We start from the raw sequence: 14,121 nt of genomic DNA on the forward strand, positions 1-14,121 counted from the left end.
TCTGTGTAGTCTGGATTGACTACAGCATTATGATTCTCATCCAGAATTGTGGAAGAAGGACATTTCTTTGATCCATCAACAAATCCAAGTAGATTTGTGGCTCGTAATATGTTTTGGAACTGACTTCTCCATATCAGATAATTTGTAGTCTCAAGTTTGATTGGAACAAACGAATTTAGATTGGAGATGAGCAGAGTGAGATTGGAAGGTAAAGAAGCACTGGTAGATATACCTGATGAAGAAGCTGCCATTGCTGATTCTTGATGAAGATTCACCATTGATAGATTGAAGATGAAGGTTTTAATGCTCGCAAGAGCTAGAAGGCTCTGATACCATAAAGAGAATCTGAAACTAATATTTTCATTACACAAAATAGCTTCTATACAGTTAGTTTTATATACAACAATTGTAACTCTAGTTACTAGTTAACTAACCTAAGGTACAGTTATAACAACTTTCTAACTAACTAACACATCACTATATGTAACACACGCACCACTATCTCTAACTGATTTGTAACAGATTTGTATAGCTTCTGCTGTATCAATCTGCTGCAGAAAGGAGCTCAGCTCTGTGGCTTCAACTTCTCTTCTTCTGCAGCTATAGGCTGATCTGTAGCTGCTGTAGTTGTTGCAGAGACATTATCAAAATCTACACCATCTCAATCCACCAATTTTTATTTTATTTTTTAAATATAAATCATACAATCAAACTTTGTACACTTTTAAAATACTTTTTAGGTAGATAGTATTTCATAAAGTGACATTTCCATCACTATAATTAACCATGGCTTGAGGAATGCTGCCTCAATCTTTCAAAAGATTGTCTGAATTGTTCTCTCTCCCTTTCCCTCATATCAAAGTGTCTTTGTCAAATGGATACATGATATATAATTAGTGCACAATGAAGCTTTGATGGAATATAAAGTTTTGTTTGTGTTTAAAGAAAGACTTCAAAAAGCTCTTATTTGAACTTATTTAATAGGAATCTTGCAATCATCAGAGTGAGAACTTTCCATGTAGATTAAAAGCCACATAAACAAAAGTCATTAACAAAACTTACTGTAGTCTAATCTTTGTGAATACACACACTTTCTTTATTGTGAAACTATATGTAAATATTAATAAAATATCATCGTGCATTATAAGAAATGGATTCATATGAAGATTGCAATGAAAGGACATGGGTCATGCAAAAGATTTTCAATCTGTATAGCTAATAATTGTTTCTTCCTTTTTGGTTTTTCTTTCACTTTTTGTTTTTCTTTTTCTTTTGTGGTTGGGTGCTGATTCAAGCTAAATTCAGCTAAATTTATCAAAGATCAAAAGGAGAATGCTAGATATATGGATTTTGGGACATCTATCATAAATAATTTTTTATTTTCTTTGATGGAATATATGGACTTTTTTTCTTTTGTTTTGTTTGCTTAAGCACCTACAGGATTTTGGGACATTTATCACATATAATTTTCCCGAATTATATTGTATAGTTAACATAATTGTATGAAAGTGTCATAGAGAGCAACAAAAGTTCACAGAGCACTTAATTAACTCCTACGAGCAAAATCTGGGGATCCCATAGTAATTAACAACAAAGAATGATACCTAATAATTTTTAATTTAATTAATTAATATATTAATTTATTTTGTAATATAAGATTAAAAAATAAAAAAACATTTTTTACTTTGGCAAATTAGATTTGGATTTGGGGTGCTATTCTAAGTAACTTGATAGATTGTTAAAAGAACGAATTATACTACCAGTCCCTATAGTTTGTGACTTGTATCACTTTAGTCTCTGATTTTTCAATTGTAACACATTTGACCATAAATTTTAAATCTTGTTGCAATTAAGGATAATTGAAGATACTATGGCTCAATTTCAAGGGCAAAGTCGTCAATTTGATAAAATATAAACTAATTTGATAAAAATAAATGCCAAAAAATATTTTTGAATTTTACAAAATTATTTCTACCCATCAAAGATAAAATTATGTAAAATTGATAAATCTCCTACACATTTATTTATTTTTTTACCAAATGATAATCATGTAATGGGTAGTTGTTAAGCTTTTAATGTGTAATAAATATTTAATATATAAAATGTTTTAGTTTTTGATTTTTTTATTTAATGAATTGGTTTAATAATAATATCAAAGTTGTCGCCATATTTTACTTTTGGAAAAACAAAAACTAATTTAATAAAATAAAAACAACCACATATTATATGGTCATCATCAAAACACATAATAAAAATTAATTTGATAAAAAATAAATAATGTGTACAATATTAATCAATTTTACATAATTTTATCTTTGGTGGGTAGAAATAATTTTAAAAAAGTAAAAAATATTTTTTTTGATATTTATTTTTGTCAAATTAGTTTATATTTTATCAAATTGATGACTTTGCCCTTGAGATTGATCAATGGTATATTCAATTGTTCTTATTTGAAACAAAATTCAAAATTTAAGATCAAATGTGTCACAATTAAAAAGTTAAGAATCAAAATGACATAAAACCTAAACTATAAAGACGTTTAGTGTCATTCGCCCTTATTAAAATGATTTGATGAGGACCAGCTCTAGACTAGGTATATATTAAGGAAGAGGAAGAGGACATCTAAGCAATTTGTGTGTATTAACTATTAGTTTATATTGTACAAGTCAACAATGCCTGGATTGTCAACTTATATTGTTCTTTCTGCTTCCAAAGCAAGTACTTTCGCAAAGCAAAAAGAAAAAAAGAAGAAAAAAAGAAGGAAAAAAAGAAAAAGAAACAATAATTAGCAAAAGAACATCCTTTTAAATTATACAAAACCTTTTACCTAATTTTTTTTTTTTTTGGTTGTTGTTTATATAGTTGTCTTCTTTTAAATAAGTCTAAGCTTCATAGGGAAGTTTCTTAAGCCATTTTTTAGCAGTTTGTCACAATATAGCACTTCCTTTCCATTAACATATTTAATTATCATGTCTAAGTGCTTAAACTTTACTTAAGTACTTCCAAAGTGAGTAGCTTTTACTTTTCTTCTTTCCTAGAGCCCCCACTTAATTTCATTGTGATTAGATCGGTTTCAATAATATCCATCCATAGAACAGTTTACTTGTGATAAATAAAGATTACTTGGTGTTTATTATACGATGATCCTATAATGCTTTTGGCTTAATTATGTCTAATCAAAAAGAAAAACACAAAAGATTGTCAACTTAACAACAAATTAGCCACTTTTTACTAAGTTAATTAAGTACTAATAGGCGCACGCGCGTCATGATTTTCTAGGCTTGTGCATTGCACAATCCTTTTTAGTGGAATGCAATATTTTATTATCTTATTTTCTCGTTACCTTTTTTTTTTTTTCGTGGAAGAATAAGAACTTCGTTTCATTTTATATTAATAGTAGTATGATTAGGTACAATGGATAATTGAAGAAGAAAGCTGAAAATCTAAATTCCTAAAAAATCACACACACAAAAAAGGAGCAAAGGTACAACACTTTCACTCCGTTTGTTTCGATGAAAATGAAAATTGATTTTAATGATTTTTTTCCCTTCAAAAAATGTTATTTGTAGAAAACAATTTCATGTGTTTGGTTGTGACCTTAAAACTAATGTATTGGTGGTGATGGTGGTGGTGGTGGTGGTGGAGGTGGAAGTGGTGGAGGTGGTAGTAGCAATGAGGTGGTAGAAGAGATCTAAATTGCCAAAAAACAGCATTAAAAAAAAAAAAGGAGCAATGCTACAATACTTAAACCTTTTTAACTTTTCTTTATTTTGCAAGTTTTTCAATGGTACGGAAATAATAAAATAGTTCTATACAATATTGCTCCTTATAATCAAACTGTAAAACAGTTTACACCTCAATTTTTACATGGTGATTTCTAAAACATAGTCTAGGACATGGTGGGACACAAGTTACCAACAAGGGTAAGTTGAAATTTTTAATTTTTTTTTTTAATATTATGGAAATATGAAAATCAATCTTGTTGAAAAAGTTGCAAAGAACCGTCCTAAACAACCATGTAGCGGTGGTGCTACATGCACCAATTAATATACACATTAGTGTACTAACTAGTGTTATGTCATTATTACTGACTCCACCTATTATACAAATTACAAATATCCAAAACCTCTAAAATTATACCACATCATCTATTAATATACTAGATAGTACATTAATTGGTACATATAACATTATTCACCATATAATATACCTCTTAAGAGCGTTGTTTTCTTAAAAAAGAATAAGAAGTTGGTTGATGCATGTTGATTGGACTAAATTGAAATGATTTATAAAATTTAAGAGTAAAATTGATGCAATTAAAAACTAATTTGTCCATCTATCTATGTTCTTCTTTGTCCCTTTCATTAGCAATCAAATTCAAAGTCTAGTAATAGATTTGATCTTAAAGGAACATCCTAAGATGATCATTATATGAATCTATTGCCATTTCAAAATCTTATAAATCTAAAATTTTAAAAAGAAAAAGAAAGATTGAGTAAGATGCAAAATTATAGCACAAGAAAAGCTTTAGAGGAACAATTGGGTGCTTTTTTTGCATGAAAATTTATGTGGGGTTGGAGATTGATCTTTCTTATGATCCTCCTCTTTTTATTGTTTCCATCAAGATTCTAATAATTACCTTTTATGCTTCATCATGATGAAACTAATTTTTTTAAGGGCCTACCATTCACTTGACAACGTCTAATGAGTAAAATGTCTTGTAAAAATCATAATTATTTTGAATTAAATTAAACAAAAAAGTAAAAAATAATTTGAGTAAATGAAAAAGTTCAACGGTGATGGCTTAATATATGGATTTATTTCACCCGGCAAGTTCAGAGTTCGCTCAATATTCTTGAAGCTTAAAGTAAAATTTTAAGCAGAATTTTTATATATTTATGATTTTAAGATTGTAAATTTTTTCAATTCAATTCCATATCTACTTTTGTAATTAAGATGACTTTTACCACTTTTGTTATTGAGGACACTTGAACAATGATAGATTTTGTTAAGCTTTTAGATTATTTATTTATTTATTTATTCTCTCTTGTTAGAACTTTGGGCAAAGAATGTGCCTTATTCATTCTTTATTGAGGACCTATTGACAGAGTTTGTTTTAGCATTCGCATAAGTTATATATATATATATATATATATATATTATTTAAATATGCCTTTGGATAATAAAAAGTTTTATTTTTTGTGTTGAGCCTTAAGATAAGGGTCTATTATTTTGTTGAGCTTTTAGATAAGAAAAAGGAAAAATTAGTCTAGGATCTCTCTCCCACTTTTCGTAATAGAAGAGATCCACAAAATTATTTTTTGATATCTAAGGTCCCTAAACATATCACAGAGAAATTTGACCTTACCAAATCAAAACTCATCTCTCTCTCTCTCTCTCTCTCTAAACTTCTCCATTCTTAGACCTGTCCAGATCAACTCTTGTTCCTCACCCCTGACTTCATTCTCCAGCTGATTGAGCTCCACCTTCACCGGATCCGACCCGTGCAGCAAATTCAAGAACTTATCTGCGTCCAAACTCGACGGCCTCTACGGAGCTCGCCTCTTCGAACTCTTAAATGATCCCGACAACGTCAACGGCGTCACCGCCGTTCTCGCCGTAACTCAGTTCCGGCGCCACCGGTGACACACCTCTCATCTCCAGAAGAGAATGACGACGAACGGCCGGCTAACGACCCATCGCATCAATAGTATTTCGTTTAAGTTCACTTCTGAAGATTCTTCTAGGTGAAGTTGTCTTTGTTCAAGATTAGTTTATGTCTAACACAGTAATTATTTTGTTTGATGAACTTCCAATAAAGATGGATACCCATACAGAGTCAAGTACTTGGTGTGGTTCTACTCTGTTCTAAGTTACACGGTATAGTTCTGTGTATTTGTTCTCTTTTACCATTTCCAATTATGTTTTGACAAAAAGAAATACATTGACTGTTGAAATGTTGGTGTGCTGTTGTACTGGAGGATCTGAATCCTATATTCTTAGGTTCACAAAAATAGAAATTGAAGCCAAGTGTAGATTAATGAGAAAATTGTTCTTCTGGGTTGAAACCAGAGAAATTCTCTGATTTTTTAACTGAATTTTCTCTAGGTTGGTCCAGAGAAATTCTTTGGTTTCGAGCTAAAACCTAGAATGCTTAATTTGTATAAAACCCAATGTTTGTGAAATCAAATTTTGAAACCCCCTTGTTGAGAAGGAGAACAATATTGATGTTGTTCGATTTCATCTCTCATTCTCTCTAGAGAAATTCTCATCTAGAGAAATTCAGAATTTCTCTGGAAAAGGTCAGAGAAATTCCCATAATTTGCTTGACACCAAGAGTGAAGGCAACATAATGTCTAAGATCCCTCAATTTGATCCAGAGAAATTCTGATCTAGAGAAATTCTATCCAGAGAAATTTTAACACAGAGAAATTTGCATCCAGAGAAATTTCAAACCAGAGAAATTTCAAATTTCTCTAGTTTGTTCAATTTTTTTGATTTTCTATGTTTTGAAATTTCTCTAAGGTTGAATTTTCTCTAATTTTCTCACAAATAACTTTGTGATTTGCTGCTTTGCTTGTCTTCACTCTTGGTGTCAAGCAAATTATGGGAATTTCTCTGGCCTTTTCCAGAGAAATTCTGTCCAGAGAAATTAGATGAGAATTTCTCTGGAGAGAATGAGAGATAAAATCGAACAACATCAATATTGCTCTCATTCTCAACAAGGGAGTTTCAAAATTTGATTTCACAAACATTGGGTTTTATACAAATTAAGCATTTCAGGTTCTAGCTCGAAACCAAAGAATTTCTCTGGACCAACCCAGAGAAAATTCAGTTAAAAAACCAGAGAATTTCTCTAGTTTCAACCCAGAAGAACACTTTTCTCATTAATCTACGCTTGGCTTCAATTTCTATTTTTGTGAACCTAAGAATATAGGATTCAGATCCTCCAGTACAACAGCACACCAAAATTTCAACAGTCAATGTATTGCTTTTTGTCAAAACATAATTGGAAATGGTAAAAGAGAACAAATACACAGAACTGTACCGTGTAACTTAGAACAGAGTAGAACCACACCAAGTACTTGACTCTGTATGGGTATCCATCTTTATTGAAAGTTCATCAAACAAAATAATTATTGTGTTAGATATAAACTGTAATCTTGAGAAGGAGAGCAATATTGATGTTGTTCGATTTCATCTCTCATTCTCTCCAGAGAAATTCTGATCCAGAGAAATTTACAGAATTTCTCTGGAAAAGGCCAGAGAAATTCCCATAATTTGCTTGACACCAAGAGTGAAGGCAAGCAAAGCAGCAAATCACAAAGTTATTTATGAGAAAATTAGAGAAAATTCAACCCTAAAGAAATTTCAAAACATAGAAAATCAAAAAAATTGAACAAATTTCTCTGGATGAAAATTTCTCTGGGTTAAAATTTCTCTGGATAGAATTTCTCTAGATCAGAATTTCTCTGGATCAAATTGAGGGATCTTAGACATTATGAAAATATTAGATGTCCTTTATACTATAAAGTCTTAATACCAGGGACCCTAAAAAAAACCCTTAAGAAAAATTACTATTGTTATTATTATTATTTATTTATTTGAGAATTCTTCAAATATCAAAAAGCCTAAAAAATTGAGAACTTGGAAAAATTGGCCACTTTATTTTAGCTTGGAAAACAAAAATTATGGAGTTAAAAAAATTCTAGACATGAAGGTTAGAGCAAAGTGTGTTTTATTTGATTTTCGTAGCATTTATTAAAAGTGTTAAGGGCTTTATAATTTCTTTCATTTTTTTAAAAGAAATGTTATTTATTTTTTAAATTTACTATACAAAAATATATGTAACTAAAGATGGGTTTCTTTATAAATAGGAGTAATCTTATTTTATATGCAGTTTGGAAATTAAAGAATTTTTTTGTTGAAAATTCATATGTAAAAATGAATTTGAATTATATATTAATATCTTTAAATAGAATTTTTGAATATACAATATTACTATTTATACATTTTTTTTTTTTGTTACAAGAAAATTCTCACATCCACCCACAGGTTTAAGGCAATGCCCATGTCGAGATCACCAAGTTATCTTGTTATTTGTTTCAGATGAAAAACTATAATGTGTCGAGATTATCAAGGTGTCCTGTTGTTCGTTTCAAATAAGAGATTATGATTTGAGAATTTGTATCGACCTCTCAATACAAGCTCCAATTAAGTTAGGACTTGCGCAGTGAGAAAAAATCCAACCCACACCAAATGATGTATTAACAGAGCAATTTGTCAAATTAACAGATCAGGCATTACAGAGCAATTTGTCAAATCTTTGTGGCCTTATGATGAGGTTGGCTTTATGGATGTAGAAGCTAATGGTAATGCGGGTGGTTTGTTCTGTGTATGAAGGCCTGAGGTGTTTCAATTGGGTGATTGTTGTAGTAGTAGGAATTGTCTAATACTCTCAGGTAAACTTCACCAGTCATTAGAATGTGTGCTAGTTAATGTTTATGCACCGAATGATAGAAGCCTTTGGAGGAAATTTTTGGAAGTATTGGGTAATTTAAAACCCATGTTCCCTAAACCCTGGTGCATTGGGGGTAATTTTAATGAAGTTAGGTCAGTAGGAGAAAGGAAAAGTTGCAATTCGAGCAATGGTGGTATGAATGAGTTTAATGATTTTATAAATGAATTGGAGTTATTGGATGTTCCAATGTTGGGAAGAAAGTATACCTGGTGCAATGCACAGGAAGGGCATAAATAGAGCAGGTTAGACAGATCCCTAGTCAATGTAGAATGGCTTGAGTCGTTTAGTTTCAAACTTTGGGGTTTGTTAAGGATGTTATTAGATCATTGCCCGATAATTTTAATGGAAGGTGACAGGGATTGAGGGCCTAAGCCATTTAGATTCCTAAATGCATGGGTTCTTCATCCCATTTTCATGAACAAGGTAAGAGAAGTTTGGGTTAGCACTCATGTGGTTTGATGGGCGGGTTTCAAGCTGAAGGCCAAACTGAAAGCTTTGAAAGAAGCACTGAAAGTGTGGAATAATGAAGTTTTTGGGAATGTTGAGTTCAAAATCAAAGCAGCAGAGGAAGAATTGCAGGCTCTAGAAATTGATACAGATGAGAGATCTTTACATGAGGATGAAATAGTTAGAAACAGAGAGGCTAAAAGGAAGTTGTGCAAGCTAAGGAAAATGAAGGAATGGATTTTAGTACAAAAATTTAGAGCAAATTGGGCATTAAAAGGAGATAGGAATACTAGATTCTTTCACGTCTTGGCTACAAAGAGGCAGAGTAGGAACTTGATGGACTCCATTACAATTAAGGGTAACTCTTTCAATAACCCTGCAAAGATGAGGGTAAAAGTTGCAAGATATTTTGGTGAAACTTTTGCAGAAAATTGAAAGGTTAGGCCCAAGATTGGAGGAATGTATAAGTCCATTGATCCATCTCAAGTTGAGTTGTTGGAAAAAGAGTTTACTGAATCAGAAGTTTAGGCGGCAATCAAGGACTGTGATGGGAATAAAGCACCTGGCCCCAACGGATTTAATTTGATTAGCATGCAAAAGGGGTGGAGGTTTATGAAAGCTGATATTCTCAATTTCATGGCCGAGTTCCATGAGAATGGCAAGTTGGTGAAGGGCTTGAATTCTTCTTTTGTTTCTTTAATTCCTAAGAGGCATAGTCCAGCCATTATTCAGGACTATAGGCCAATAAGTCTTATAAATTCAGTGTCCAAGATTCTATCCAAGACCCTGGCCAGCAGCTTTAAGATTGTGTTACCAAGCATCATTAGTTCAGCCCAGTCTGCATTCTTGAGTGGGAGAAATATTTTAGATGGCATATTGGTTGCAAATGAAGTGGTAGATTGGTAGAAAAGAACCAAAAGAAGTGGGCTAATTATAAAACTTGACTTTGAAAAGGTGTATGACACAGTAAACTGGAATTTTTTGTTTGATATGTTGAGAAAATTTGGCTTTGGGTCAAAATGGATGGAATGGATGAAAGCTTGCCTATCTTCAGCTAGAATATCAATTCTTGTGAATAGGTCTCCATCTAAGGAAGTGATTCCACAGAAAGGTTTGAGGCAAGGGGATCCAATCTCCCTTTTTTTGTTTAATGTTGCAGCTGAAGGCTTAAATATGCTTCTCGTTCGAGCAAAAGAGTTAGGTCTGATAAGAGGGGCTACTATTGGTGTTGGTGGAGTGAATGTTTTGCATTTTCAATTCATTGATGACACAATTCTATTCTGCAAGGCAAATTGAGTGGAGGTCACAAATATTAAGCGAGTGTTAAGGTGTTTTGAAGTAGTGTCTGGTTTAAAAATTAATTATCACAAGAGTGCTGTCAGTGGAGTGCGTATTGATGAGGCAACAATTGCTGAGTTTGCTTCCAAACTTAATTGCACAAGTCATAAATTACATTTCAAATACTGGGGCTTGCCATCAGGGGCTAATCCTAGAAGAAAGCAACCATGGAAACCTGTAGTGGACATGTTCAAAACTAAATTAGCTGGTTGAAAGAAAATAATGCTTTCTTTTGCTGGGAGGGTGACACTCATTAAATCTGTGCTAGCCAATTTACCAATTTATTACATGTCAATTTTCAGGATACCTCCTGGAATAGTAAAGGAGCTTGAGAAGATTCAAGTAGCTTTTTTGTGGGGTGATACTAATTTGAAGAGAAAGATCCATCTAGTGAAGTGGAAGGATGTTGCAACTGGAAAAAAGTTTAGGGGATTAGGCATAAGGGACTTGAAAGCAGTAAATGATAGCCTTCTTGCCAAGTGGTGGTGGAGGTTTGGATCTGAAGATGATGCACTTTGGTAAAAGCTAATTTGCAGCAGATATGGATATGCTGGTGGGAGATGGTTTCCATTCCACATGGTTGATAATTCTAGCTCTAGGATATGGAGTGATATATTATCAGTAGCACATTCAAATCCCAGACTTCATCATTTTTTTATGGAAAATGTTGAAATTAAAATTGGTAATGGGAGTAGGATTATGTTTTGAGAGGATGCTTGGCTGGGCAGAGGTTGTCTTAAAGAGAAATACTTGAGGCTTTTTAGAATTCCAAATGACAAAGAGGTTACTTTGAAAGAGATGTTAGCTAATAAAGTTAGTGATGTTGAGTGGTGTTTCAACTTTAGAAGGAATTTATTGGCATGGGAAGAGGAGTGTTAATCATATTATTTAATTTTGATGATGTCTAAAATATATTAGTTAATATACATATTATTTGACACAAATTATTATCTTTTTAAAAAATATATATTTGTTAAATATTATTTAAATAAAATAATATTATCTTTTTAAAATATCTATGTTAAATATTATTTTAAATATTTTCAAAAACTTTACTATTCACTTTTTGAAAAATAGGGTTAATTACTATTCATCTTTTGACAAATCGATTAATTATATTATTTTGACAAAAATGATTGATTGGTTGTATTATTTTGACAAATTTGATATTTATGGGTTGTCTTTTTTTGACAAAATTAATATGGAGTGGTAAAATATATTTAGTTTAAAATCTCTACAACATATACAATATTTTAAAGAGGACATATATTTTCAGATCCATCATAAATATAATTTATAGAGATTTTTCTGTATGCAAGATTTTGATCAGAACTTATATAACATTATATGTAGAATACATCACGTGCGCTATTAAATTTTTTACATTACATTGATTATATCATATTATAATTAAACAAGAAGAAAAAGATGGAGTTATATATATATATATATATATGTGTGTATATATATATATTATAAACTAGATGGAGAAAATTATTTGTTTGAAAGTTGTGAACTTTGTATTAAATTGTCTACAAAAATGGTGGGTCCATGTTTGAAATAACAAAAAGAAAAAATTAGTCTTATTTTTTATCTTTTGCTGACTATTTAAAATCAAGGAGTGTGCTTATGTAAGCGATGACATCAAGAGTGTGCTTATGTAAGCCATGACGTCAGGAGCGTGCTTATGTAAGCCATGACGTCAGCAAGGAGTGTCCAACGGGTATAATTTTGTGTATAAATAGAAGTGTTGTGTGTGGAGAATATCATCAAGAACTTGAAGAGAAAATATTTCTGTTAGCTCCAAAATTCTGAGTATTCTGCTCTTTCACTTTCAGATCTAAGTCTAGCTTTTGTTCTTACACTTTCATATCTACTCTTTGTGAGAGAATTATTGTAAAAGTGGGTTCAATTACCACTTATTCTTATTCCTTATTTTTGTGAGAGATTTTGTAAGGGTAAGGCATTTATTGTTAAGTGAGGCTCAATAGATAAGAGTAAGTCCTGTGCCAAATCCACAAGCTTGGTGGTGTATTTATTCAATTGATAGTAAAGAAATTCTCAAGGAGGTTCTTTGGGGAGTGGACGTAGGCCTGGCGTGCCGAACCACTATAAATCGCAGTGTTTGATTTTCTCTCTCTATCTCTTCTACTTTTATATTGATAATTATTATTCTATTTTTTTTTATTTATTAAAATTCTGAATATTGTGTTATTTTTAATATTGTGAAATTTTTTAATAACCCAATTCACCCCCCCTCTTGGGTTGCCTATCTGGGATAACAATTGGTATCAGAGCCTAGACTCTAGTTTTTGTGACTTAACCGTCTCAGAGTAGATCATAGCAACCCCTAGTTATTCCTTACCCGAGGGACAAGCATCTAATAGGCCACCTCTATTTAGCGGCACAAAATTTAGCTATTGGAAAACTAGGATGACCATACATATTCAATCTAATGATTATGAATGTTGGAAAATTATTTGTAATGGTCCAAAAATTCCTACCAAAACTATAGATGGACTTAGGGTACCAAAACCTGAAGATGAGTGGGATGAATCAGATACTAGAATGGCCCAAATTAATGTCAAAGCTACAAACATGTTGTACTGTGCTTTAGATGCCAACGAGTTCAATAGAATTTCCACATGTAAAACCGCTAAAGAAATTTGGGACAAGCTTATAGTGACTCATGAGGGAACCGAACAAGTTAAAGAATCTAGAGTCAGTTTGCTAGTCCATAATTATGAACTTTTTAAATGAAGCCTGATGAAACTATTCCTCAAATGTTTACTCGTTTTACTGATATTATTAATGGTTTAACTTCTCTTGGCAAAATATATACTAATGCTGAAATTGTAAAAAAAGTGCTTAGGTCATTGCCAAAAAGTTGGGAGACAAAAGTCATTGCCATTACCGAAGCCAAGGATTTATCAAAGCTAAGTCTAGATGAGTTAATGGAATCTCTCTTAACTCATGAGCTCATAATGCAAGAAGGAAAGGAAGAAGAGGACAGCAACAAGAAGAAAGGAATAGCTTTCAAATCCACCTCAAAACATCAAGAGGATAAGGAAGATGATTCAGATGAGGATGAGGAAATGGCATTCATCACTAGAAAGTTCCAAAGGTTTGTGAGAAAGAAACAAGGTGTACGAAATTTTTTCAGAAAAGACTTCAACAACAGGGATTTTCAAAGAGGATAAAATCACAAAAAATCTGAAGTAACCTGCTATGAATGCAACAAACCTGGACACTACAAATCAGAATATCCAGAACTTAAGAAAAAATTCAAGAAGGACAAAAAGAAAGCTATGATTGCAGCATGGGGAGAAGATAGTGATGAAAGCGACACAGAAACCGAAGTTTGCAAAAACGAGGTTGCTAACCTATGTTTAATGGCACTTGGAAATGAAAATGAGGTAAATGACGAATCCTTTACATTTGATGAATTACAATTAGCTTTTGATGAATTACATGCAGAATTTAAGAAACTTAGTTTGAAAAATAATTGTCAAAAGAAAGTAATTTCAAGTTTATCAAAAGAAAATGAATCATTGACTTCCAAGATAAATGTTTTAGAAAATGAAGCCATGAAAATGAAAAAGAAAAATGAGATTTTAACTCAAAAAGAGTCTTCAATTTCTGAAAAACATTTAGTTGTATTGCAAAAAGAAAACGAGTCTTTAAAAAATGAGCAAATTATTTTAAAAGAAAATATTGAAGACTTGAAAACTACTCTTTCAAAGTTCACTCAAGGTAGAGAGACTTTAGATAAAATTCTTAAAAATCAAAACCGTACTTTTGGTAGAGCCGGAATT

The 14,121-nt window shown here is 31.8% G+C and overlaps 1 protein-coding gene across 1 annotated transcript; it reads left to right on the top strand.

Annotated features, from left to right (window-relative positions):
* The first annotated feature begins 9,580 nt into the window (after positions 1-9,580).
* Positions 9,581-10,828, top strand: LOC145805238 (uncharacterized). Its single transcript, XM_082900326.1, has 4 exons — positions 9,581-9,870; positions 10,048-10,255; positions 10,340-10,494; positions 10,609-10,828. The coding sequence occupies exons 1-4, from the start codon at positions 9,581-9,583 to the stop codon at positions 10,826-10,828; spliced, it is 873 nt and encodes a 290-aa protein (XP_082756452.1).
* Positions 10,829-14,121: the final 3,293 nt, after the last annotated feature.

Source organism: Camellia sinensis, chromosome 13 (genome assembly GCF_055761805.1).
Source record: "Camellia sinensis isolate YWXY chromosome 13, ASM5576180v1, whole genome shotgun sequence".
NCBI lineage: Eukaryota > Viridiplantae > Streptophyta > Magnoliopsida > Ericales > Theaceae > Camellia > Camellia sinensis.